At 47.4% G+C, this 27,356-nt stretch overlaps 1 protein-coding gene across 2 annotated transcripts; it reads left to right on the forward strand.

Moving 5' to 3' along the window:
• The first annotated feature begins 3,917 nt into the window (after nt 1-3,917).
• On the forward strand, nt 3,918-27,356 carry LOC120025756 (mothers against decapentaplegic homolog 7-like). Of its 2 annotated transcripts, XM_038970370.1 has the most exons (4): nt 3,918-5,468; nt 6,543-6,596; nt 11,710-11,781; nt 26,443-27,356. In XM_038970370.1, exons 1-4 carry the CDS (start codon nt 5,000-5,002, stop codon nt 26,979-26,981), a joined length of 1,134 nt encoding a protein of 377 aa, XP_038826298.1. In that variant the 5' UTR covers nt 3,918-4,999; the 3' UTR covers nt 26,982-27,356. The 2 variants fall into 2 exon arrangements, with proteins under 2 accessions (XP_038826298.1, XP_038826299.1); XM_038970371.1 differs by lacking the exons at nt 3,918-5,468; nt 6,543-6,596; nt 11,710-11,781 and adding an exon at nt 21,202-21,471.

Consider the following 27,356-nt stretch of genomic DNA (forward strand, 5'->3'; position numbering starts at 1 on the left):
CAAAGTGAAGGAAAAGCAGCCAACAAGTGCTCAGCATATGTGGGAACTCTTTCAAGACTTGGGAAAGCATTCCTCATGAAGCTGGTTGAAAAGAATGCCAAGAGTGTGCAAAGCTGTCATTAAGGCAAAGGGTGGCTACTTTGAATAATTTGTTTAACACTTTTTTGGTTACTACATGACTCCATATGTGTTATTTCATAGTTTTGATGTCTTCACTATTATTCTACAATGTAGAAAATAGTAAATATAAAGAAAAACCCTTGAATGAGTAGGTGTCCAAACTTTTGACTAGTGTTGTGTTGTGTAAGTATGTATGTGTATATATATATATATAAATATATACATACATACATACATACATACATACAATTGATGTCGGAAGTTCACATACACCTTAGCCAAATACATTTAAACTCAGGTTTTCATAATTTCTGACCTTTAATCCTAGTAAATATGATTTAGTTCAGTTAGGATAACCACTTTATTTTAAGAATGTGAAATGTCAGAGTAATAGTAGAGAGAATTATTTATTTCAGCTTTTATTTCTTTCATCACATTCCCAGTGGGTCAGAAGTTTACATACACTCAATTAGTATTTAGTAGCATTGCCTTTAAATTGTTTAACTTGGGTCAAACGTTTTGGGTAGCCTTCCACAAGCTTTCCACAATAAGTTGGGTGAATTCTGACAGAGCTGGTGTAACTGAGTCAGGTTTTTAGGCCTCCTTGCTCGCACACTCTTTTTCAGTTCTGCCCACAAATGTTCTATAGGATTGAGGTCAGGGCTTTGTGATGGCCACTCCAATACCTTGACTTTGTTGTCCTTAAGCCATTGTGCCACAACTTTGGTAATATGCTTGGGGTCATTGTCCATTTGGAAGACCCATTTGCAACCAAGCTTTAACTTCCTGACTGATGTCTTGAGATGTTGCTTCAATATATCCACATAATTTTCTTACCTCATGACGCCATCTATTTTGTGAAGTGCACCAGTCCCTCCTGCAGCAAAGCCCCCCCACAACATTATTCTGCCACCCCCGTGCTTCCTGGTTGGGATGGTGTTCTTCGGCTTGCAAGTCTCCCCCTTTTTCCTCCAAACATAACGATGGTCATTATGGCCAAACAGTTCTATTTTTGTTTCATCAGATCATAGGACATTTCTCCAAAAAGTACGATCTTTATCCCCATGTGCAGTTGCAAACCGTAGTCTAGCTTTTCTATGGTGGTTTTGGAGCAGTGGCTTCTTCCTTGCTGAGCGGCCTTTCAGGTTATGTCGATATAGGAGTCATTTCACTGTGGCTGTAGATACTTCTGTACCTGTTTCCTCCAGCATATTCACAAGGTCCTTTGCTGTTGTTCTGGGATTGATTTGCACTTTTCCCACCAAAGTACGTTCATCTCTAGGAGACAGAATGCGTCTCCTTCTTGAGCGGTATGATGGCTGCGTGGTCCCATGGTGTTTATACTTGTGTACTATTGTTTGTACAGATGAATATGGTACCTTCAGGCGTTTGGAAATTTCTCCCAAGGATGAATCAGACTTGTGGAGGTCTACAATTTTTTTTGATTTTCCCATGATGTCAAGCAAAGAGGCACTGAGTTTGAAGGTAGGCCTTGAAATACATCCACAGGTACACCTCCAATTGACTCAAATGATGTAAATTAGCCTATCAGAAGCTTCTAAAGCCATGACATAATTTTCTTGAATTTTCCAAGCCGTTTAAAGGCACAGTCAACTTAGTGTATGTAAACTTCTGACCCACTGGAATTGTGATGCAGTGAATTATAAGTGAAATAATCTGTCTGTAAACAATTGTTGGAAAAATGACTTGTGTCATGCACAAAGTAGGTGTCCTAACCGACTTGCCAAACTATAGTTTGTTAACAAGAACTGTGGGGAGTGGTTGAAAAACAAGTTTAATTGACTCCAACCTTAGTGTATGTAAACTTCCGACTTCAACTGTATATACACACACACACATACACACTGAGTGTACAAAACATTAAGATTACCTTTCTAATATTGAGTTACGTACCCCTTCTGCTCAGGGGGCTAGTTACCCTGCATTATTTTCTTTTGCCAATTCGACATTAAAAATGTATTGATAAAAAATTATTCCTGTAAACTGGGTGAATCCACTTTTATTGCACAGAGACTGAGAGAGAGAAAAAAATGGATTCTACAAACTCTTTATGTTCTGAACTGCGGTTGTTTTTGGGTGTAGATTACTTCCAGACTACCTTAAAAATGTTGCGTGCTGCTGCTGTTGGCTGAGTTTAAACTGTTGTGCGGTGCCAGTGGGGAACCGGTGGAACAATGAGTCTGAGCCATTGACTCTTGGTGCCTGCCATCCTGAATAGAACACACACATCCCATCATCATTACCATCATCCACCCCATCCCAGTGCCCTGCAGCGACACTCACTGCCTTGCCTGACTGGCACCCACATTAACATAGTAGGCTACTGCTGCCTGCCTGCGTCTCCTCCCCTTATGTCTAGGACACGATTAGGCTACAGCAGACGGCATTCTTCAATTTGCTCACACAGACCGACTCAGAGACGGACCTGTCTGTACAGCCGACGAGTCAGTTAAAAGCGTCATATGTTGTCATTCCTTTTGGTAGAGGTTTGTAGACTTTGGGGAGGGAAGGTAGTCTTCTGTCTCCTTTCCACACCCACGTATAGATAAAGAGAAGTTGCATTCTCTTTATTCTGTCATTTGGATGATGTTTTACAATTAAGCTTCGGTCTCTCTTCTAAATAAATGTAGCTACATTTAATCAGATGGTAGGATCCCTATTAGTCTACGCGATCAGGCTGAATGTATCAACAGGAAAAGTTACACATTTTCCCAGCACAAGAAAGATACAAACTATAGGCTAGGCCCCATAGTTAGCCTACAGTAGCCTAATGGGACAGGAAACCTCTTTCAAATAGTGGTGTGCCAGTCCAGACGATTAGCCTATGTTAATCAAATGAAATGTTATTGGTCACATACACATATTTAGCCGATGTTATTGCAGGTGTAGTGAGATGCTTGTAGGTTCCAATTTAAAATTTGATATAATCATGTGGAAGTAGCCTACTCAGGCAAACTGAGATTAGGAAACTACTAGTGTAGGCCTATAATCTGTTGATTGGCAACAGTCACCAGTCTCTGACATGATAGACAGGGTAGACAACACAAGTGTGGGATATTATCAAAGAAAAAATACAACTAAACGTTTTGTACAATAACAGTGAACTTTTCCATGATGAGTAGCCTAATGTGTAATAAATAAATAGGTAACCTATGTCAGATGTATTTCACAGGGAAATAACTGTGACCAGAGGGAGGCAGTAGTTCGCTGAGACCAGGGGAAAAAGGTTGAGACGTGCAACTAGGTTACCCACCATTTAAAGGGAAACATAAAAGTAATAGCCTAATAACAATAATATGGCTGTATTCTAATTGTTATTATAATACCAACAATATTATTATGTGTTGTGTTATTATTAGTATTAGCCTACTATTATGATCAATGTCAATCATAGTTAGCCTATATTTATGCCCACTGCATTAATGTGATCATATGGCGCAAAGTAAATAAAAGGTAAAACAAATAATGTTTGGTCAAATATTACCCTGAGGCAACCCTTATCTCTCTTTCAGAGAGAGAGAGAGAGTGTTTCATTTATATAGTAAAAAAGCCATTATAGCTCCATCCCCCCCCCCCCCCCCCCCCATCTTTTCGCCTTGTTTTTACATTTTGTTACTTTGTAACTTCTGGAAATTGAAACTTTTCCTCACCCAACGATTTCTCTGTATGTAAGCTACTTGATCTCTTGTTTGCGCAAGACAATCATTTTTTTTAAGCGACAGGGTGTCTAGACAACCACGTGACGGGGCGCGCCAATGCGCACTGGAGACACAGCTAAGAGCACGGAGAGTCAGAAAGAGATAGCGAGTGAGAGAAGGCAAGGGCACTTGAGCTATTCGAGTCATTCGCAGACCTTTTCTGAAGATCGCATCACTTCTTTGTCCAACTCACTTTATTCCTCCGACTACAGAAATTCATTCAAAAAAAAAGTGGCTGGATTAATTTATCAAGGGATGTTTAGATATATAGGCTGTAGGTAATTATTGTAATCAAGACTCTGTTCAGTATTCAATCGGAAACGCAACTACTCTACTCGGGGTAGATTTCCGTCTGGCACTTCAGCGGCTCCAGTTTTGGATTTGCTCATTCGCTTTGGATCTGTTTGGAGGATCCTTTCCTTCTCTCGTAACGTCTAAATCTATGTTGAAGATCACATCATGTGCAGACGGTTATGATATTTAGAAGATAGGGGATAAAACATACACACTGGCCTTTGTTAAAGCCTTTTTTTGCTCTCGGATCAAGGGCTGTGTGGATTATTTTTTTTCTAAAGAAAACGGACGAGCTTCGGGTTTTTTTCATGGATATATAATTCTAGAATTTTACCAGGATATTTAGCCTACTGGCTCAGAATACCACAAAAATCCTACTCATAACCATATGCGCAAAGTAATGTTACAATGTTTTTCGTTATACATAGCATACTGATGGAATGGAACGAATGTAGCGTTTAATGTTCACAGTAGCCTAGCTCTACATTGTAACAATTTCTCTATGCTGCTATTTTGTATTCTAGATGCTCAGCGTTCCTACATTGACATTAAGGTTTATGTTTCGATATAGCTGTATATTAGTAGTAGGACTATTATAGTGTTATAATACCGTTAAGGTGATGGTTAATTTCTCCTTACAGAGAAGGTTACTATCACGGCAGGAGCCTTGAATTTTTTTTGTGAGGTTTAGTTTTGAGAAAATTAGACTGGCGTATGCTACAGATTTTCTTTGCTTCTCCACCTCCCAGTTTCTCCATAATAATATCTCAGGCTGCTTGTCGTTGCCTGGACTCGGATCCCGGAATCTTCATGATTTGCGGACATCATGCTCGTTTTTTAGCCGGGAAACCCTCTTTTCGTCCCGCATGTTTAGGACCAAACGAACGGGGCTCGTCCGGCGACTCTGGAGGAGCCGTGCGCCCGTCGAGGGCGACGGGGAGGCGGATACACGAACGCATGGATCCGGGGGTTGCTGTATGGGTAAATCGACGAAGGTTGCCGGGAAAACTAGCGCCGGAACGGAGGCTGAATTAAAAGCCCTGACCCACTCGATACTGAAAAAAATCAAAGAGAAACAATTAGAGGGGCTCTTGCAAGCGGTGGAGTCAAAGGGGGGTGCGCGGAGCCCCTGCCTGCTCCTACCCAGCAAAGTGGACACCAAACTGGGTCAGCAGTCTTATTCCCTCCCCTTGCTGCTCTACAAAGTGTTTCGGTGGTCGGACCTCAGGCATTGCTCGGAATTAAAAAGGCTATCTTGCTGTGAATCCTATGGGAAAATTAACCCAGAACTCGTTTGCTGCAATCCTCACCACATGAGCAGGCTTTGTGAACTCGGTAAGTTAATGTTTGTTTTTTTAACCAAAAATAATAACATGAAGGGAAAAACAACATCAGTTATTGCTAATTATATGCATGGTCTATCTGTGTCACTATTATATATTATATGTGGGTAAATTGATTGGCGTGTCACTTTGCCAGACATGTTGACACAATTTACCGGGGGTGTCTATTGCAATAGCATAGGTCAGACTTGGTTGGTGTGACGTTCGAACACTTTTATCAGCATCATCACGTCATGACCATATGGCAGAAGTCCCCTCGTTTTATTCTTTATCTATCTGGGATATAATACAAAATATAGATTTACTTTGAATGACTCCTCACAAGTAATATAGAGATTACAAAGGTCAAAGCAATTGTAATTACATTATGTCCTTATTAATTTATAACACGCAGTATATTATATTATGTCGTCTCATTATTGGTTTGGCAAAGCTTGGCCTAGTTATTGTTTTTTAATTGTATTTATATATTTCTTTTTGCTTTAAAATCTAAATGGAAAAGCTTATAAAGAATTCAAAAAGGCCTATATGTTTATTATACCGAATGCAAGGCCTACTACACATGTTCAATGTGGTTTCCCAAGTTTTCCCACTGTCTCGTAAAAAAAAATCGAGTTGATTGAACTTGAATGTTTTCATGAGGTACTACTAACAACAGGCCTACAATATAACACACAAGAGACCTACACAATGTCGAACTATTTTAAATGGCCTAGCCTTTCATGTAGACTATCTTGTGTGTTTGACAGTCAGTCTGGACCAAGTTGGTTTGCTTGCAGCCAGCCCGGCAGCGAACCCGATTTGAGTGTCCTGTTCTGTTGTGAGCCAAAAGAGTGCCGTATCTCCCACAGCCTGAGTCGGAGCCTAGTCAGATAGTCGCCTGGAGGCTGGCGCCAGGCGCCCCTCTGTTTATCTCTCCGCCAGATATCAAGGCAATCGCTGCCTGCCCTGCCTCCAACCCTCACTGCTAACACAAACAGTTTTCCAAAAGAATGCAAACTGTTATCGTACGTTTCTATCTTCCCCTGGACCCTTTTTCTCATGCCTTCTTTCATTTCATTTTCAGAGTCTCCCCCTCCGCCTTATTCCCGATACCCAATGGACTTTCTTAAACCACCCGGTGAGTTTTATTATTACTTCTTTTTTTCTTTTCTTTTTTTTAAAAGTCGTTTTTCATGAATGTTTCTTGAATGTAGGGTACATACGTTGAGGTTTCTGGTTGTGTTTGGTATTTTTTCCAATGAGTATACCCACTGGGCACCCACTGCTTTAATCAACGTTGTTTCCACTTCATTTTTATGAAAATGATAGTTATTATTCCATTTGTAGAAATGATAAGGCATATCATAGGCTTGTAACTTATTATAGGTTAAACATAAGTTATTTTCAACACCATTGTTATGAGACTGGTGAAAAGGAAGTCTCCTACTAGCTCGGTCATTCACACTATTAGGTGCATTGAGTTCTGCTCTGTGTGTATATGGAAATGCTCCCTGCTCTGTTTTGATTTATGATGGTAGTCAGACTGAGAGTGGCATGCCGGCCCGCGCCATGCAGCCCAGTGCCGACCAGGGCCCTGTAATAGAATGGCAGGTAGCCAAGGCCAGGGCCCATTCCAGACCGGCACCAGCTCTGTAGTGGCTGTCTGTCTGCACAAACTTTTGGCTGGATGGGATGACCTGGCAGGACAGATAAACAGCAGTGGCACCAGAGGACAGAGAGCGAGGAGACACACGCAGGGAGGCTACACACGAACAATCACACACACACGCACGCAAGATGCACACGCTGTGAGGGCGGTGGTGCCATCTGCAGTGAAGGGAGACAGCTCAGGGGGAGATGTGGATCACACAAGGGGAAAAGACATAGATTTCTGGAGCCCTGTTTTATCTGTTGAATTATTCTGACTGTAGATTACAGCTGAGGGTTTGGGAGTGTCACGTGTGTGTGTGTGTGTGTGTGTGTGTTTGGAGCTCTTGTGTGTGTGTGCAGGCCTGTGGTTTAGTCCGTGAGCCATTTTAGAAGGAAGCGTTTGCAAAAAAAAAAAAAGCGAAGTTTGTAGTTATTGAATTGCTGTGTGTGTTGCTGCTGTAGACTATCATGGAGCTCATCCATGCCTGATATGGAATGAATCCTTATTGCCTGCTCTACTATGGCCAGGTAGATTTCACGTGTATGTTTAACGTCGAAACGAAACCATCAGATACACTTTCGCCGTTCAATAGACAGAGAACCAAGAGACAGTGTTGAGTTAAGCGAGGTCGCGAGTTGAAGTGTTTTTTGGCGGCGGCTGTGAGTGAGTCACCACTTTTTATGAATCAGACAGTTTTTGGGTTTCCTGCATGGCTCCGATCAGGCCACACAGAGGGGACGTTCCAAATACTACACTATTCCCTATATTGTACACTACTTTTTTTTCCTTTTTTTTAAAAAATTGTTGTTGCACTATATAGGTAATAGGGTGCCGGGGGTAGGAAGACATCGTTTGGGAGACTTCCTGTGAGGATGCTTGTAGGGCTCCATTAACCGTTTACTACACTTCCTCTGCTCGTTTTGGAGTGCCGCTTCTCAGTGAGTGATGTGGATGAATGCGCCATGTCCCCAGCGAGAGAACGACACACACACACACACACACTCTAGTCGCTCATCTGGTTGTGGTGAGGAGGAGAGAAGAAAGAGAGACGGAGGGAAAACAGAAAAAAAGAGAAGGGAGGAAAAGCCCGGTGAAACCGTAGAGCAGGAAGCAAGTTTCCCCAGCAGCAGCAGCAGAGAAGGAGAAAGTGTCTTTCATTGAACATAGGGGAAAGACGAGAAAGGAAGTCATGTGCAGATGCGATTCTTCGAGGGTTCGGTCTATGTTAATGTGGCAGAGAGAGAGAGAGAGGGAAACTAAAGAGTGTGAGAGAGGACAGATATTAATAGGACAATGGAGTGGAGCGTGGCTGGGCTGCGGAGGGATAGCAGACACACACACACACACACACACACACACACACACACACACACACACACACTGAGCCTAGATGTAGAGGACAGATGAGATGCCTGACAGACAGACATGGGTATTCCCTCTGGGCCAAGGGAGCTGTCAGTCATCCAGTCCTCCCACTCTATATAGGCTCTGACTCCTCTTCCGTGTGTCTGTGTGCACGCCCACGCGCGTGTGTGTGTGTGTGTGTGTCCACTCCAGCTCTATTTAGTCCTCTGACTCCTCACCACAATTTGTTTCACAGGCCACATTACCACGCTAACATCTTACTGGATCACATGGTGGTCTGGTCTGCATAGCAATGTCCTGCCTCATCACGCCACAATAGGAGGAATACCACATGGCTTTTCTCCCACAACACAATGGCGGAGTGCCACTACAGTGTGTACCTGCATATATAACACTTAGCATGAGAGGTATAGGTGTGTGTGTAGTAGAATTATTTTTAATTTTTTCGTATGTAAGCTTTGACTCCACTGGGGTTTGGAGCATGATGTTGTGAGGCTTGTGTCCTTGACCAGCAGAACCAGCCATGTAGAACGAGGACGAGGATCCTCTCGAGAGAGACAGGAAGGCAGACAGACAGACAGACAGTCCTCACTGGACCCAGGTCGGTCGCGGGCCAAGTTCAATAGACGAACTGCCATGTCAGAGGCACTGCAAGTCTGAGTGTGTGTGTGGACAGTTTGCCAACAGGACATGAGCGGCAGATGATCAATAGCCAGTCAATAATGAGGGCTTAGTAGTGCATTGATGATTCCAATGTCTGAAGTTTATGCCATAATCATTTGGCTATAAAAAAAACATCAAAGGGGAGTGTCCTGGTGTGTGTTTCAGTTTCTGTTGCTGCGTGCGTAAATCTGAACAGGAGTGTGTGTGTGTGTGTGTGTGTGTGTATGTGTGTGTGTGTGTGTGTGTGTGTGTGTGTGTGTGTGTGTGTGTGTGTGTGTGTGTGTGTGTGTGTGTGTGTGTGTGTGTGTGTGAGGGAGGGAGGGAGAGAAGGACAGAGAGAGAAGTTGTTTATTAAGGAACAGGAATCAGATGGACGTGTCAGCCTGTCTCTCCACACTGCCAAAAAATGGTCCGTCTCAAAGCTGCCAGCGTCAAACGCTAGCTGCCTGCCTCTCTCTGTCTCTCTCTCTCTCTCTCTCTCTCTCTCTCTCTCTCTCTCTCTCTCCTCTCTCTCTCTCTCTCTCTCTCTCTCTCTCTCTCTCTCTCTCTCTCTCTCTCTCTCTCTCCTCTCTCTCTCCTCTCTCTCTCCTCTCTCTCTCTCTCTCTCTCTCCTCTCTCTCTCTCTCTCTCTCTCTGTCTGTCTGTCACTTACTTTAAATCACTCTGTTCACCTCTTTCCCACACTCTTTTTCCACATTTTCTGCTTCTATCTGTTTTACACCCCGTCCCTGTGACTTTCTATCTACATCTCTCTCTCTTCCATCCCCCCCCCCTCCCTCTCCATCTCTCTCTCTCAGTAGGTCTTCCAGGTTTTGGGTCTGGACTAGCTCCACCTCAGCTCCCGGTACTGTGGTGAACCGTGCCCAGGAAACCAGGCCTGCCTCCTGGACAGCCATGAAAGAGAGGCAGGCTGCTTGACCCGTGGCCCTGTATCCCGTTAGGTTGACCACAGTACCGTTTTGACAGAGTCCTTTGGATCCTGTGGAGGCCGAGACACAGTCCACATACTGGAACAGATTCGTTGCTGACTCACACAGACCGACGCATCGGCAGTAGTCTTATAGACCAATCATAATGCTACAGAGAGACGTTATTACACTCCGTAGAGGAGCTATGAACGCTACATAAAAGTGTCATTCGTACCCATCTCCCTTGCTGCTACATCTCGCGACACCACAAGAACACGGGGGGTTGATCGTAGCAGGAACGGGGGGGGGACCAAGGAGGAGAGGAGAGGGAGCAAGAGTTTCCTCTGTCGGCTAGTATGCCATTAAGAAAATGCGCTATACACAGTTTTGAAGGCTGGGGCTATTTCCTGTTTCCTTCATTGTTTCGGGTTTGATGGAGTGTGTCCTGCTGAAACGGTACAGTCCTATTAGAGACTAGGTGTCCTAAATGGCACCCTATTCCCAATGTAGTGCACTGTTGACCAGGGCCCGTAGGGAGTCCCATAGGGCTCTGGTCAAAGGTAGTGCACTATCTAGTGAATAGGGTGCCATTTTGGGCCACAACCGGGCTCTGATAAGTGAAGTAGTGCTGGTCTGCAGTGGAGTCAGACGTGTTTTTCAAGTCAACGCCTCTTTCCCCTCCAAGCCGGGCATTTATTTATTCTGGGCCTCTTAGAAAGTTTGAGGAAAAAGGAAAATGTGATTGTGTTGGGAGGAGCGGTTGGTTTTACGGGGTTGGGACTGGGAGAAGGAACAGAGCAGGGGCGCTGCTGTATGTTTTAAGGGCTGTGTGTGTGTGTGTGTGTGTGTGTGTGTGTGTGTGTGTGTGTGTGTGTGTGTGTGTGTGTGTGTGTGTGTGTGTGTGTGTGTGTGTGTGTGTGTGTGTGTGTGTGTGTGTGTGTGTGTGTGTGTGTGTGTGTGTCGAGACCTGCCAGAGCCTGTCGTCAGAGCCTCTGCCAGCCCCCCCCCCCTCTCTGTGTCTCTCTCCCCCTCTCTGCTCCAACATGGCCGCTCTAGTTGTCTCTCTGAGTGAAGACTCCTGAGGATTATGGGATTAGTGGTGGCTAGTGTTGAAGGCCGTCACAGGGCAGGCCTCCCGCTTTAGTAGTCACTACTATTCATATCTGACGAAGGGCTGCTAAGACTTGATGTGTCGCCGAGATATCGCCTACTTCAGTGATGTCACTATCCGGGCTAACTAGCGTGTTGAGAATCTGATCTCTTTTGTTTTGGGTCATATTACTGTGCTATCAAATGTCCAGTCTGAAATACTGTACAATTACAAAAAAAACGACAAAAAATATGTATCTAATGTGTGTTTTGGGGTCATTCCACCAGAAAGGAGTGCAGTGAGGTAGTGAGTTCGTATTAGTGAGCTGTGTGTGTGTGGATCCGCGAGGTTATTAGTAGAGCTCCTGGCTAGCTGTCTGAACTGACTGAGTGACTCCCGGAGCTCAGTGGTCCAGTGTCTCTTCATTAGGCATTGATTTCACTGTGTGATTGACAGCTTCTCACAGCTGCTCTCCCTGCTCACACTGTGGTTGATCTCTCATTCTAACACACACACTTTTCTCTCTCCCTCTCTCTCTGTCTCTCTCTCTGTCTCTCTCTCTCTCTTCGTTCAGATTCTCTAGACTCGGGGCCTTCATCCACTGAGACTGGAGGAACTACCTACTCGGCCCCCGTGGGGCTCTCAGGTAAGACGCAAGGCCGTGGTTTTTATTTTTCTCTCTCTCTCTCTCTCTCTCTCTCTCTCCCTCCCTCCCTCCCATCCTCCCTCTCTCGCTCTGTCATGACGCAGTGGCTCGTCGGAGGGGCCCCTACTTCCCCTCTTCGCTGTAATAAAAGAAGGGAGGCGTGTTTCTAGAGATCCAATCCACATAAATTCCTCCCGGCTCTTTGAACAAGCTCTCTTCTCTGTTCCTCCTTTCATTTTCCCTCATGCTGTTTTGTTTAATGTAATCCAAACAGAAAGGGGGGGAAAAACCGCTGTTTGCTTTAGAGAGCGCTGTATAGTGTGTGCGTGTGTTTTTGCCTTGGATGAGGATCTGAGCTGAGATGTCACGCCGTGCGCGTGTGTGTGTGTGTGTGTGTATACATTTTGTGAGGTGATAATCGTGGCATCGGTGGATGACAAGGGGGCCACAGCATCTAAAGCTGGGCAAAGCCCTGTCATTACTGTACCTTCCATGGGACCATGGACACGGACATGCAAGCTGCTTAAAGGGTTGGTTAAGGTTGGCTGGTCATGGGGTTGAGTCCACGTTATTCCGAACACAATGCACTCAGCTAGCAGGGGAGGTCTGCTACCCTTATTAACCTGTGTTACTGCTCTCTCTGTCTCTCTCTCTCTCTGTCTCTCCCTTTCCCTCTCTGGTAATAATAATATGTTCTGTACCCGAGGGAGGGAGGTGTATTTGGGCGGCCTCTTCAGTCTTACATTTTCTCCCATAATCCTGCAGGCCGTACCACCTTTCTCGCGTCTCTCTCCATCTCGCCCTCCATCCAGAGGCAAGCGGATAACATAGTGTTTATGAGGTGGAGGGTGGATGAGGGGGTGAAAGAAAGAGGGGGAAAAAAATAGAGAATTCACTCCTCCTCCAGCCTAGCTGTGCTTTCTCTCTCTCTCTCGTTCAGATGTTTCTCATTACAGAGACTTTAAAGGCTTTTTATGTCAGTTGGTTGGGGGTGCTTAGCTCGCTCACTGCGTATTCCCCCCCCCCCCTCCTTTGTTTAGGAGAGGAGCTGGTGTTGGCTTGGAGGGACGGAGGGGGAGGGTCAGCAGTCTCCCGATAGGGGCTTTTTAGATTGGGGACTTAGATTGTAAGCTGGGCTGGCGGTCTGGCTGAGTGTATAAACACAGAGCGAACAACGCCTCCTGAAACAGAAGAGCGCAGCCCTCCGTCTCTCTGTGGGGGAGAGGTTTTTTAGCCAGTTTTTTAGAACCCCGGTGCAAACTGTGAAACCCTAGACTGGAGTCTAACTAGCTAATCCCTCTCTCCTCCTCTCCCACCTCTTCTCCTCCCTCAGGCATGCACCCCTCCCCTGTTTTCCTTCCTGGCTGAGCCAACGCAGGGCGGCCAGCCCTAGTGAATGGGGCTCAGTGAGGGGAGGGAAGGGGGGCAGTCAGGGAGGGAGGGAGGGAGGAAAGGGCCTGGGTGCCTGGAGCCAAGGATTTGATTTCTCTGGCGAGAGAAGAAAACTGTGCTCTCCCCCGGCTCTCTCACAAAAGAAACATGCCCCTCCCGGAGGCTCCATGTTGACCTTTTAATTCACTCGCTTTGCCCTTTTTATGTTGCTACCCAGACGTATTTACCGAAGAGGAGAGGGAGGGAGGAGGATTTGTACTGCTGTTATACATGCATACAGTACACAGCCTATTCAAATTGGAATATGACATTCAAATCATTTTGCGACCATCTGCAGTTAAGGCTCTAGATGTTGACGAAATATTTGTGAACGAAACGATATTTTGGCAGCACACGGCGTACATTAAATACTTGAAATCACTTGGGGCCTCCCGAGTGGCGCAGCGGTCTAAGGCACTGCATCTCAGTGCATCTCAATCACGTCCGGTTGTAAAACAGCCTGGATTCGAACCAGGGTGTCTGTAGTGACTACAGACACCCTGGTTCGAATCCAGGCTGTTTTACAACCGGACGTGATTGGGAGTCCCGCCGGGCACAATTGGCCCGGCGTCGTCCGGGTTTGGCCGGTCTAGGCAGTCATTGTTAATAAGAATTTGTTCTTGAACTGGCCTAGTTAAGTAAAGGTTAAATAAAATAAAAATCTAACAAAGAGAAAAAAACCAATAGGGGATAAAGAGCAAATCCTCTTCCTGTCTTTCTCTCTCCACCTTTGTGGTCTGGTTGGCTCCGGATCGGGATGGCGAGACAGACGAGTGCTCTGCTGTCGATTATCTAGTGGGAGGAAGACACACTAGTTACTGTGGAGCTGGCCTGCACTGGTTAGGAATATATTCTGCTGGGAGGCCCCTAGCCTCAGACTCGTCCCCGTTCCCTAACCTCGGCCTTCTGTTGTCCTGGAAAGCAGGGTTATTAAGGAGTTAACCTCAACGGTGACAGTGGCGAGCACAAATGCAAACTAGGCTGCCTGCCGGACTAGGAACATTAAAGGCTCCTCTAGCACCGTCATCTGAGTGGAGCAGAGGGAGGCGAGCCAGGGATGACCGGAGAGACTGGCAGTGGGCCGGGGGCTGGGCCAGGATTGGGCCGGAGGCTAGGACAGAGGGTCACAAGTCCCGGATGGACAGAGACCAGAATTTGGCCATAGTAGTGGGTCTGTTCTTTTGTATCTGTTGGACCCTGTCTCTCTGCTCCAGTTCCTCCTACTCATGGTTGTTCTCCTGGCACAGACAGGTCCCCTAACCCTAGTCAGGGTGGGCTTTGTGTTTCCTGTTCAGTTTGTGATTGTTGTATTTGAAAGTAATATTCATGGCTGAAGTGTTTAAAATATTAGTTTGGGGATGCGGACAGGGACCTTGCTGAGTGGGTGGGGGGTTGGTATAGTAATCAATCAAATGTATTTATAAACCCCTTTTTTACATCAGCAGATGTCACAAAGTGCTATACAGTATAGTAATGGTACGGCGGCTATTGGTGATTCATGGTGTGTACATCGGGGTGGGCGCCAAGCATCGGGAAACAGGGGTGATGAAGGGGGTTGAGGCTGGCCCAGATGAGGTGTAGACTGTGAGGTGGGGGTGAGGAAAGGGTTAGGTATTGTATGTATCGCATCTCCTGTGGGTGCGTGAGACTTGGGTGGGGGGGGGGTGGACACAGTCAGGTCACAGGGGGGCACGCTGTTCTATCTCCTGTCCTTGGTGCACTGCGCGGGAGGAGTGCTGGGGGGCCATATGACTTTGTCTGTGGGCGACAGGGTCGGGGGGGGGGGGTTAGGTGTTGTATCTCCTCTATATTCTATGGGCCTGTGTCGTGAGTGGCTGGGACTCTGTGCGTGTGAGTAGCGGTGGGGGTCGGGTTCAAAGCCGGAGGTGGCATGCCTGGCTGGTGCCGGCTAGGAATGACCCCGGAGTGCCTGGTGTAACCGGATCCTTCTGGCTCACTGCTCTGCTGTGGTGGCGCTGAGCTGACAGGCATGCTGTGTGTGTGTGTGTGTGTGTGTGTGTGTGTGTGTGTGTGTGTGTGTGTGTGTGTGTGTGTGTGTGTGTGTGTGTGTGTGTGTGTGTGTGTGTGTGTGTGTGTGTGTGTGTGTGTGTGTGTGTGTGTGAGACAGGCCACGGCCTTGGCCGTCAGACGCTGGGATAGAATGACCCACACAGGGACATTGGCTGGCTGGCTGAGAGGGCACACTGGATGTCGGCCTACTGTCACACAGGCGCTAGCCTAGCTTCCTCTTCTCAGCAAGTTAAATTTAGGTTGAAGTATATTATTAAACTGTTAGCTAGCGAACCCAGCCTCTAGCCCCTCTGAACTGGCTATTAGCCACTTAACATAAGGAATAGGCTAGGTGACTCTGGGAACATTTTAATGGGGTTTCTTCTTCCGACCGTCAAGTTGACCGTGAAGAGCAGTGAGTGACCCGGGCTGTAGTAGCCTGTCTCGTGGTACTGTGTTAGTACTTGGTATTGTGGTACTGAAGTATAAAAACCTACTCAGTCTGTACCTTTTCTCTTTCCGTCTCACCGTCAACGTTCAAGTCTTACAAGCCTATACCTCTCCTCTCTCAGTCCTTTCACCCTACGCCACATTCTCAGTCTCTGCGTTTGTCAGCGAGCTCCTTATTGTCCCCGGGCCCCACTCTGAGAGGTGAGGTGAAACTCTCCAGAGAACAGCTCCAACAGAGCAGCCACAGTCTACAGTCCCCCCGCTAGTTACATTCCTGTCTTGTTTGGGTTAACAGAGAAGGAAAGGGCAGGCAGTCACAGGAAATTACCTCATGTGTTTGAGGAAAAGGCAATGGACAAGGGAGGGAGATGAGGGTGGCCTCCTGTGAATGGAAAGCAAACATTGAAGACAGTCGGTGAGTGAAACGAAAGAGGGGAGCGAGTTAGGCTGAACAGAACGCCCGGTGCGTCACAGTTTAGAGAGATCCCTGATTAATCAAATGGCCAAACCTCTTGCCTTCAACCTTCGCTCGCTTTTCAGTTCAATCCCCAAACTTATTTTATGTCTCTCCTTTGTTTTTCTTACTTGCAGAGAGAGGGAAAAGGCCCCGGGGTCAAAGGAGAAGCAGTTCTTTCTCTCTCTGTAATTTCAAAACAGCCCTCTCCTCGGTGTTTGCGTCCTAACTGGTACCCTGCTCCCTTTATAGTGCACTACTTTGACCCGCGTGGGTCTCTGGTCAAAAGTAGTGCACTATACAGGGAATAGGTTGCCATTTGGAAGGCCATCTGTGTGTTTCTCAGTTGAATGAGCTGCGCTGAGCGAGGAACTTTCATTACTTTCCACTTCCTCTCCAAGAGCTGCGGCCAAGGAGTTCTCTTGGCGGGCGGGGAGTTAATTTGGTTCTGGCCGTCCGCGGTTCCCCACCCACTGTCATTATGGTGCATGAATCTGAAAAACGGTGAGAGGGGGAGGATTGAAGAGGAAAACCAGTCCAGTTATTCTACATGGCCGGGCATTTAGTTTAGTTCAGGCTCTCTACACATTAGTAGTAAATGCCCAGGCTCAGGCTGGGCCCCCAGGAAATCACACAAACCCACTCTGTGACTGTTCTGTAAGGCTCCTATCCCCATCTCCAACCCTAACCTCAACTATATTTATTACCCTCAACGTTTCCTCCTCCAGTTCAGTCAGATTCCTTTTCTCTAGGCTTGAGGGGCGCCGAACAGAGTTGACAGCGTTCTACCTCTGGCCAGGCAGAGGCCCTTGCCTTTAGTTGTGTGAGAGTTTTTCCTGGGTAGAGAGTTTTTCGCTGGGGTGTTTTTTTTGGGGGGGGGGGGGGGGGGGGGGGGTTGTACCTTTGGGCAGGCAGAGAAGAGTGAAAGGTTAGGGTGGGACTTGGTTATGTAGCTGTGTAGTGTTCTGAGAGAGAGTTGGTGGGAGGGCGGCAGGGAACAAGGTGGCCATTGTTTGGCCTCGGCGGCTCGAAGGCAGCGGCTTTTCACATAACTCATTATATGAAGATGATCAAAAGAGAGAGGGGAACATTCCTTCTCCCTGGTGTTTTTTTTCACCACCGACAGTCCCCTAGCCACGAAGAGAGAGAGGTGGAGGGATTGCGAGGTAGAGAGAGATATTTCTGTGTAACGTGCTCTCTCTCTTTCTGCTTTTTAAAAAAAAACCACAGCCAGCCAGACCATTCATGTGTAATCCGTCAGGAAAGCTGGTTGGTTACAGCAGATGTCCGGGTACCAGCACCCCTGCCTGCCTGCATGACAGACAGTACAGTCTCTGTCCCATCCACATACCTATGCCCAGGTCTCTAGGAAGTGGCTGTGGTTCAGGGGAACTCATAGATCTGCCCTAACCCTAAACCACATAAATGTACCACGGATAGTATTTAATAATCAGTTATGCTTTTCAAAACATCAACAAATAGTTTTTTTATTGACCAACTGGCCTGACTGGTTGCCTGGCGGGCAGCACGATGGTCGTTGCCGTGGCAGCGTAGCCTGGCGCCGGTTTGGTTCCCACGGAGATCCCTGACATCCCAATGTAGAACAATGCAGGCGGTTGTTCGGTCTGTGTCGCTCCGGCTACAGCGGTGTCACCGGGACAGGGTTCTAGTCAAGCCCTGCTCTGGGCATCTCTGTGGTGGGGTGAAGGACCCATGATGATATCATCATTCCTGCCTGCACGCCTGCCTGCATGCCCAGCACCGTCTCCTTCTCCACCCTGCAGTGTTTGTTTACTCTGTCGGTCAGGGACGTCTAGGCCGGAGGGGGGAGGGGGGGGGGGGCAGAGAAGGGCAGGAGGGGTCCACCTCCCTGCCTCACAAATGATATAGTGTTGGAATAGTAAATCCGTTAGCCTGCCTGTCCCGGGGTAGGAAGGGAAGGGCAGGGGTATTGTGACTGAGGCTGGGGGGGTATAGGAACTAGGAAGGGGCCGGGCAGTGGGTTTGTCCCCCCTCCCCGTGTGGTGGAAGTAGAAATAATTGTTACACGGAGAGGGGTCTGGTTAGAGAGCAAGGCCCTGGCATGGGGAAGGCTGCACATCCTGAAATATAGTTCTGAGGAATACTAGTTTGACTGACAGCACTGGCCCGGCATGGGACTGGATACATGGAGCAGGTTTGGGGTCAATTTCATTTCAATCCAGTCAATTCAGGAGGTAAACTGAAATTCCTGTGATCATCACATGAGTGACCTCCGGGTTGGCCTGTGGAGTAATGATAAAAGCAGGCCTCCAGTTCCCTCTCTGAGAAGATGTGTCCCTGTAGTTGGTGTGTACTAGTTATTTTTTGATTTATTGTACGCATTTGCTCAGATTTATAAATACATTTAGAAACACTAGCTACATGTCCCGTCCCCCCCCCCCCCCCCCCCTTTGTGTATGTGCAGCCACTCATGTCCCCTTCCTGCGAATTGGGCTCGTATGTCTGTATGGACAGACTTCCTGGACTGGAGGAAAGAGCTGCTGACATCTTCCCTGTTATGTAATACTTCTTCCCTAATTAGACATTTCCCCCTTCATTGGCACCCTATGGGAACAGGACAGGGCCTACCAAACAAAGCAACAAAGCTCTCTCTCTCTCTCTCTCTCTCTCCTCTCTCCTCTCTCCTCTCTCCTCTCTTCTCTCTTCTCTCTTCTCTCTCTCTCTCTCTCTCTCTCTCTCTCTCAAGAACATCATACCAATCTCTCGGACACCCATGTCCTCTCTCTCTCACTCTCTCTCTCTCTCTCCCCAGCCCTAGGTCAGTAGAGCCAGTCCTCTCCTCTCCCGTCCTCCTCTGTTGTGTTTAGACTGGCTGGAGTTTACCTTGGCTAATTGCTGGGGAGGGAATGCCTCTTGAGATGTTGCTGCTGTCAGAGGGGCTGGATGCCTCAGGAAAAAGATAACATTTATAGAAGGGTAATAACTCTGCATGCCCCGCCCTGGAGCCGCCCGAGAGCTTCCACCGAGTGTCTGTGTGTGTGTGTGAGCGTGTCTGTGTGTGTGTGTTTGGCCTGTCTTCTGGCCTGTTGAGTGTGAGAACCATATTCTTCTTGGATCTAGCCGAGCCTCTGAATTATTATTATTAAGTTATGGTCCTATAATTATGTCAGCCGGCTAGCTGGGCCATTCGCTCCAGTGACTGTACTGTACTGACGTGACTCCACCTCTCAGGCGCTGAATGTCTCCCATAGTCAGGATAGTTGAGCACTTGTGTATTGAGACGATACATTGTTTTGGATATTTGCACAAGACATAGAACAAAGCCAACTTTATAAGAACTATAGGACCTAAAAGGTCACGTGTGTGTGTGTTCAGAAATCTATACGTACCAGCCTACTAGGTCGTTTTAAGATTGACGAAGTATGCAGCCCTTCCTTTCGTTAAAGTCAGTTCAGCTGTAGTCAAACGGAGGAAGAGACAGACGGAGACAGAGGAGGCCAAGCAACCAGCCAGGCAGGCAGGCAACCAGCCAGGCAGGCAACCAGCCAGGCAGGCAACCAGCCAGGCAGGCAACTGGAATAGACTTGCCCCAGGCGGAGCAGGGTGTTGAGGCTATGACTGCCTGACTGAAAGACAAAGACGCCTCCTCCCTCCGTGTCGAGAGAGAGAGAGAGAGAAAAGGGTACCTGAAAAGCCAGGCTAAACAAGAACTCATTCTCAGGTGTCTTCTCCGTATTTACCGATGTTGATAGTGTGTACTCACATTTGAAGGTTAAACAGCAAGTGGGAAAAAAATGACAAAATGCTTCTGTGCGTCTCAGGTGGTTGGCGGCACCGTATTTGGAGAGTATGGGCTCGTGGTAATGGCGAGAGCGAAATCAGTGGAATTGTATCAGATGTATCAAACACATGGTTTCCGCACGGTTCGTTCCATTCCCGCCATTTCTGCCATTATTATGAGCCGTCCTCCCCTCAGCAGCCTCCTGTGGCGTGTGTGTGTTTGTATACGCCTCAAACCAAATTGTATTTGTCACGTGCGTCGTAAACAACAGGTGTGGACTAACAGTGGAATGATTAGTTACGTGCCCTTCCCACCAATGCAGAGAGAGAAAAAATTGAAATAATTGAAAAATAATAACACGAGGAATAAATACACAATGAGTAACGATAACTTTGCTATATACACAGGGTACCCGTATCGAGTCGGTGTGTGTGTGTGCGCCTCAGGTGTTTGATTGTGTGTGCGTGCATGCACGCGTGTGTGTCTCACAGTGTGTGTGTGTGTGTGTGTGCGTGTAGACAGCCAGAAATAGTAATGATCGGAGTGTGGAGTCAGACAGGATTAATCGTTAACTTTTCCAGTCTGCTGTGCTCGCTGTCTCCAGTCTCTCCCTCCTCCCCTCCCCCTCCTCACTCTCTCTTCCCCTCGTCTCTTCCTCCGCTGCCCAAAAGTCTCAGCTACAGCTGGCTACCGTGGACTGTAAAAGCGAGGAGCAATTAGAAGGGTAATCCACAGGGGGTGGGGGTCGAAGTCTTCTTCCCTGTGGAATGGAGCTAGATGTTACACACTTTTGGAGGACCGAAAGAGCACACTTCTTTCAAAGTTGTGAAAGGGAGAGCTTCCCTTTCTGCAGTCTCATTGGTGATATAGACCTGTATGCCTTTACTACTAGCTTGTAATCTTGTCTTTTTAGTGTAAGATAAATATACAACTGTGATATCATTTTAGTTTTGTCTGCTTTTTGGGGGGGGGTTAAAGCAACTCCATTAGCTAGCCGGAGTATGTATTGACATTATTGTAGACCATCTACCTGAGTCTATAAGAACAGGGGCTGGCTCAGAAAACAGGCCAAACAAAGATCCTTGGAGCAGATGGCAGCAGCCCAGCCTAGTAATCTTCATGTATATAGGAGGGGGGACTTGAGACAGCCACGCAAGTATTTGCCCGTGTACCAAATGGCACCCTACTTCCTTGTACAGTGCACTACTTTGCTATACAGGTAATAGGGTGTCATTTGGGACACGTCATTTGTCTTTGAGAGTATATCGTTTATTTTGGTTAGAGTGGAGTGGCGGGGCAGAAGAGGAGGTGGGGGAGGGGGTAACGTGCCCTGCTCCCCCTCTGTTCCTCTCTGTGTTCCACTCTGTACCCTTCAGACCGACCCCGTTTGGAATGACGCCAGCCTACGACAAACAAAAAACAGCGTGGAGAGAGAGAGAGAGAGAGAGAGAGAGAGAGAGAGAGAGACAGAGAGACAGAGAGACAGAGAGACAGAGAGACAGAGACGAAAAGGAGAGCGCTGTACTCTGCTCCACTGCAGTAGGAGGGAAGAAGAAAGCCGAGAGAAAAGGAGGGAGGGAGAGTAAGTGGAAACAGTGCTCTGGTGTTGGCTGGGTTTGGAATGTCCCTCCTGGGCCCAGAGCAGAGAAAGGCAGAGCGGAGCCTGTCCTACAGTCTGGAAGAAGGAGGGAGACGGAGAGAAGGAAGAAGGAGGGCTGCCACCGGCCCGGAGCTCAGGGCTGTAATTCATCTGCCTCTCTGTGGTCATGCTGACGGCAGGCCCTCTCTGACTCTCTCCCTGTGTGTGTGTGTTTTCCTGCCTGCCTGTCTGCCTCCCCTCTAGAGAGGAATAAACCCTGCATCATATAGACGGCACTACAGCCACTGTGCCACAGCGCCTGACAGACGGACAGTCAGGGGAATTAGACGTAGTCTGCAACACGGGGAGACAGCCACAGCCCCATGGGAGAGAGCTTAGAGAGAGAGGGCTGAGGCCCTCTGCATTCTTTCTCACACACACACACACACACACACACACACACACACACACACACACACACACACACACACACACACACACACTCTGCTGGAGGTCCATAGTTTTGCTCTTGTGTTAGTAGACGTGTTCTCCTAACGCATGGGAGAATTCTGAATGTGTTTAAAACCTGGTTGTGAGTGGTATGTAAATGCCATGGAAAAGGGCCGGTGTGTTTTAAGGAACTCTGCGAGGCTCATGGCAGCCAGGTCTCTCCGTGTGCAGTGTGCCATTCCTCTTTCATTTCGCGTGAGCCCGCTGTTTGTCAGAACAAGCTGTGAACACACTCCTCTCAGGACTAGGCTGTGTGTGTGTGTGTGTGTCCCGCGGGATGGAGGCGGGCTTTCAAACTGCTTATGTGTCCTCCCTGTTAGTCAGTTAGCCTTAGTGTCACTGCGCTGCCGTAGCTATGTTTTTGTATCGCGGTAGCAACTTGCAACAGTCCGTTAAGGGTGTTAGCTGTCACCGTTTTAGTGGTTAATCATTACTGTAGACTGTCTCTAGATGGTGTTGCTAATCTTAGCGTCTCTGTCTTACTGCTACCGAGTCTGTGTTTGTGGTTTAACAACTGGCTTGTTACAGTCAACTGTAGCTTAGTAGTTGGTTGGTTTTTAGCCGTAACTTTGTCACGGCTGTGTTATGGTTAACTGTAGCTTAGTAGCCGGGTTGTAACCCGTGTGTGTTGGATGGGTTTAGGCGTAGCTTTGTCACGGCTGTGTACTAGAGGCTTGGGGTCCCTCTCCCTGTCTCTCGGTGTTCCAGCCCTCAGGCCAGTAATGCTCTTATCTAACACTTTAGAATGCATTCTATGCTGTCGTTAGGGTGGCTGTCCTGCGCTGCCACCGTCATTGTCACAGCAATGCAACGGAAGACGGCCAAACAGCGGGAGGGATGGAAGGGACGTGTCTGGCCCTGCAGGGCGACGTAGTGTCGACTGATGCCCATGGGGACCGAAAGTTAGCTGGACAGACACATACATAGCTGGACAGACTGTCACCGTAGGCAGTGACAGCAGGCACAGCGATAGATAATAGTGTTGTAATTGTATTTCTGTGGCGGAAGGACTGTGAAGTGTGGGCTCACTTGTAAAGAGTGTGTGTGTGTGTGTGTGTGTTTGAGGAGGACACAGAACTGCAGGAGTAGGGGCTCTTTTATGTATCTCTCTCTCTCTCTAGTCCCTCCCTACCTCTGTCTCTGTAGTTGTGTGATGAATACCTCAGTCGTTTCAGGCTGTGATGACAGGCTCAGGCAAGCAGCCGTGTAATGACCTCCGACGCCAGCCAGCCCAGTCTCTCTCTCTCTTCCTCTTTTTCTCTTTCTCTCTCTCTCGCTCTCTCTTCCTCTTTCTCTCTCTCTCTCTTCCTCTTTCTCTCTCTCTCTCTCTCTCTCTCTCTCTCTCTTTCTCTCTCTCTCGCGCTCTCTCTTCCTCTCTCGCTCTCTCTCCTCTTTCTCTCTCTCTCTCTCCTCTTTCTCTCTCTCCTCTCTCTCTCTCAGGAATAAAACACAGAGGAAAGGAAGGGGGGGGGTTAGTGTGGGAGAGAGAGCGAGGGAAAGAGCAGGGAAGAGTAGAGAGCACAGCCCACAGGTGTGCTCTAAGAGCTTTGCCTCGAGTCACTCACATCCAAGGAACAATGAGAATATTAACTTTGAGGCCTTTAAGATGGCACACACGAACGAGCGCACACACACACACACACACACACACACACACACACACACACACACACACACACACACACACACACACACACACACACACACACACACACACACACACACACACACACACACACACACACACACACACAGACACACAATAGCGGCCTCCTCACCTTTTATGCCTCTTTTCTCAGTCTTTTCTCTTCAGTCGGTTTGAGGAATGTTTTTTTTGATCAAATGTAAATACTAACTTTGTTCCTAATAGCTGGGGAGCTAGCTAGGTGGATTTACAATGAATTCCCCTCTGCCCATGATCAGCCTGTAATTTTAGCCCTCCCTACTGTTGTCTTTTCCCTTTTTTCCCCCACTAGTTCTTAATGAGGTCTGAATCTGTGTCTGAAATGGTACCCTATTCCCTATCTCAAGGCACTCCAACCCTGTTCCCGGAGAGCTACCGTCCTGTAGGTTTTCACTCCAACCCTGTTCCCGGAGAGCTACCGTCCTGTAGGTTTTCACTCCAACCCTGTTCCCGGAGAGCTACCGTCCTGTAGGTTTTCACTCCAACCCTGTTCCCGGAGAGCTACCGTCCTGTAGGTTTTCACTCCAACCCTGTTCCCGGAGAGCTACCGTCCTATAGGTTGTCACTCCAACCCTGTTCCCGGAGAGCTACCGGCCTGTAGGTTTTCACTCCAACCCTAGTTCTAATAATTATCTTGTTGATAAGCTGAATCAGGTTAGTTAGAACTAGGATTGGATTGAACACCTACAGGGCGGTAGCTCTCCAGGAACAGGGTTGGAGCACCCTGTCCTATATAGTATCCTATATAGTACCTACTTTTGACCAGACCCCAATGGACCCTTGTAAAAAGTAGTGAAAAGGGTGCCATTTCAGTCGCAGCCTAGATGCTGAGTTAATAGCAGGCCTGTAGTATAGCAGAGCAGCCGGAGGAGGCCAGACCAGACTGTGCATGCGTCCAAAATGGCACACTTTTCCCCACATAGCGCACTACTTTTGACCAGGGCTCTGGTCAAAAGTAGTGCACTGTGTAGGGAATAGGGTGTCATTTGGGATGCAGCTTAAGATACTTAACATAACTGTAGAGTTCTCTCTGCTCTGCTTCGGCTCTGGTTCCTCTGAAGGGGTTGCTGCCCAAATGACTGGGTACACTCTGCCGGCCCAGAAAGATGAAAGGATTGGGGGGGGGGGGGGGGGGCAAAATGACTGTGAGGGGGCTCTGTTCCAGATTTTTGTTCTTTTTCCTAGTTAACTTTTAACCATTGAATGTCTGACTTTCTCAGAGGATAGGCTACAACACTGCATAACTGCTGAATGTGTGTATCTGTGTAAATAGTTTACCGTCAGTCCTCTGCCGTTTATACTTTATAGGTCTGTTTGTAATTAGGCCACGGTGGTATAAGAATTGGGAGGAAGCTGAGATGCAAAAGTAAAGTTGTGAGAGAAAAAAAGCGCCCCCACTTTTTCATTTGCTCCCTCTCCCTCTCCGCCTGGCTGAATCCCCCCTCCCCTGCTTAGGAGTCAGGTTTCTGTGGGATAGAGATATGGAGGCAGGGATGGGGATAGAGACGGGAGGCACGCTAAGGGGGTCGGAGGGAAACCAGAGCTGAACGATACACTCTTTACGCTCGGGGGGTGGGGGGGGGGACGACTCTAGACCTTCTGAGAGGCGTAGCTGTTCAACCGGTCACATAGCTGCCGTTGTTGTCCATGTACAGCTTTTTCTGTACCTGCAGAAGACCACTTAGTTTTCCTCTGAAAGGAACGTCTTTACCTCGTGTGCTGTGCTGCTGGACTTGGGAATGAAGACTTGTACTTTTGAGTCACGGCTGCTTCTCGTTGCTGTGTGTTTTATTGGCCCCCTCGCTCTCCTTTAATCAAACCCATTCCTATGCGCAGAGTGGAGGGGAGAGCAGCTCTCATAGGCTGCCTCCCAAATGGCACCCTATTCCCTATAGTTCACTACCAAAAGTAGTGCACTATAAAGGGAATAGGGTGACATTCAAGACGCAGCCCTTGTCCTAGCATGGTTTTATACTGCCTTTCAAAGATAGGCCAAATTTCTTCATGGTTCCCCTCTCTTGGATATTAAACCTATTACTTATAATTTCCTCTGGTAGAATGAGGGAACGGCCATAAAACAATGATTAGGACAGATTTACCATCCTCTTGACGCCAGCACATTGTTAGTTGGCCTGTAAGGAAAATACAAGGCTCCAGACCGAAGATAACCATTAAGGCTTGTATAAACAGGGTTTGGATGGCTGTGTGCGTGTGTCCTGGTGCTTTGGTTGGTTGCTTTTCTTGTGCGAATTCCAGAAATTCCGGTACTGTTTTCTTGGATGATTATTGTGAAATGAAGGATGCAACGAGCGGTATTTGGCAGCCGAAGTAACATTTTTTCCTTCGTGCACTGTGATATTGATTGTACTTTTGACTCATAGGGCTTTGTAGTTGCACATATTGTGAAATGTCTACCGTTTTTAAGTCAGAGTTGGAAGTTGTAAAACAGTTTTGTTTTGTCTTTTATCTCCCTTGTATCATTACTTTTATTGAGTAGTTGTTGATAAGAATTGCTCTCCCAGCTCTCAGCCACTGCATCACCATGCTGGTTAAAAGCCAGATTTGTTTCCTGTTGACTCACTAATGGAAGTCAATCTTGGCCAGTCTGCTTCCCCTCTATCTTCTACCCTCATCTCGCCTTGTATCCCTCTATCCTCATCTGTCCCGATCATCTTCCCTTATGAATTACTCATTTTAAATGAGTAAAATATGTTATTTTTCAACTGTTGTGTCTTCAGTCCAGTGTCGTAACCATCCTCTCTCTTTCTCTCCTCTTATAGATTCCCAAGCTCTCCAGGAGTCGGGCGACAGATCCCACTGGTGTGTGGTTGCGTACTGGGAGGAGAAGACCCGCGTGGGGCGCCTCTACTCGGTCCAGGAGCCTTCCTTGGACATCTTCTACGACCTACCTCAGGGGAACGGCTTCTGCCTGGGCCAGCTCAGCTCCGACAACAAGAGCCCGCTAGTTCAAATGGTGCGGACCAAGATTGGCTACGGCATCCAGCTGAGTCGCGAGGACGACGGGGTGTGGGTGTACAACCGCAGCTGCTACCCCATCTTTATCAAGTCGGCCACACTGGACAATCCCGACTCGCGGACTTTACTGGTGCATAAAGTGTTCCCCGGCTTCTCCATTAAGGCCTTTGACTTTGAGAAGGCAGACAGCCTGCAGAGGCCTAATGATCACGAGTTCACACAGCAGCCGAGGACTGGGTTTACTGTACAGATCAGCTTTGTGAAGGGCTGGGGCCAGTGCTACACAAGACAGTTTATTAGTAGCTGCCCCTGTTGGTTGGAGGTTATATTCAACAACCGATAGCAGCAATGGATTAACCTTCCTCTCCCGAGGAGTGAACCGAGGACACGGACTTACTTACTTATGCTTTTTTCCCCCCCAGAAGACAGCGGTTTAAAAAAATAAAGATGTTTAAAGAAAAACGAAGAGACAAACAAAACCCCAATGAACTTGTTTAATATGACAAATTACTCTAAGATTGAATTAAAGTGAAATAAAAAGCGAAAAATGTATTTTATGTTATATATAAATATATTATTACTTGTAAATATGAAGACGTTTTATATGCATCATTATTTATGTATTGTGCAATGTGTTGATGAGAAAAAAATAAAATAAGATGCACTTTGCTTAATATAAATGCAAACAAAGAAATGCCAAAATAAAAATACAACTACA

The sequence above is a fragment of the Salvelinus namaycush genome, chromosome 31 (assembly GCF_016432855.1).
Source record: "Salvelinus namaycush isolate Seneca chromosome 31, SaNama_1.0, whole genome shotgun sequence".
Taxonomy (NCBI): domain Eukaryota; kingdom Metazoa; phylum Chordata; class Actinopteri; order Salmoniformes; family Salmonidae; genus Salvelinus; species Salvelinus namaycush.

Coding starts and splice junctions, on each gene's coding strand:
- LOC120025756 (XM_038970370.1), top strand. CDS start 5,000: ATGTTTAGGACCAAACGAACGGGGCTCGTCCGGCGACTCTGGAGGAGC. Junction 5,469..6,542: donor GAGCAGGCTTTGTGAACTCG/GTAAGTTAATGT, acceptor TTTCATTTTCAG/AGTCTCCCCCTCCGCCTTAT. Junction 6,597..11,709: donor GGACTTTCTTAAACCACCCG/GTGAGTTTTATT, acceptor CTCTTCGTTCAG/ATTCTCTAGACTCGGGGCCT.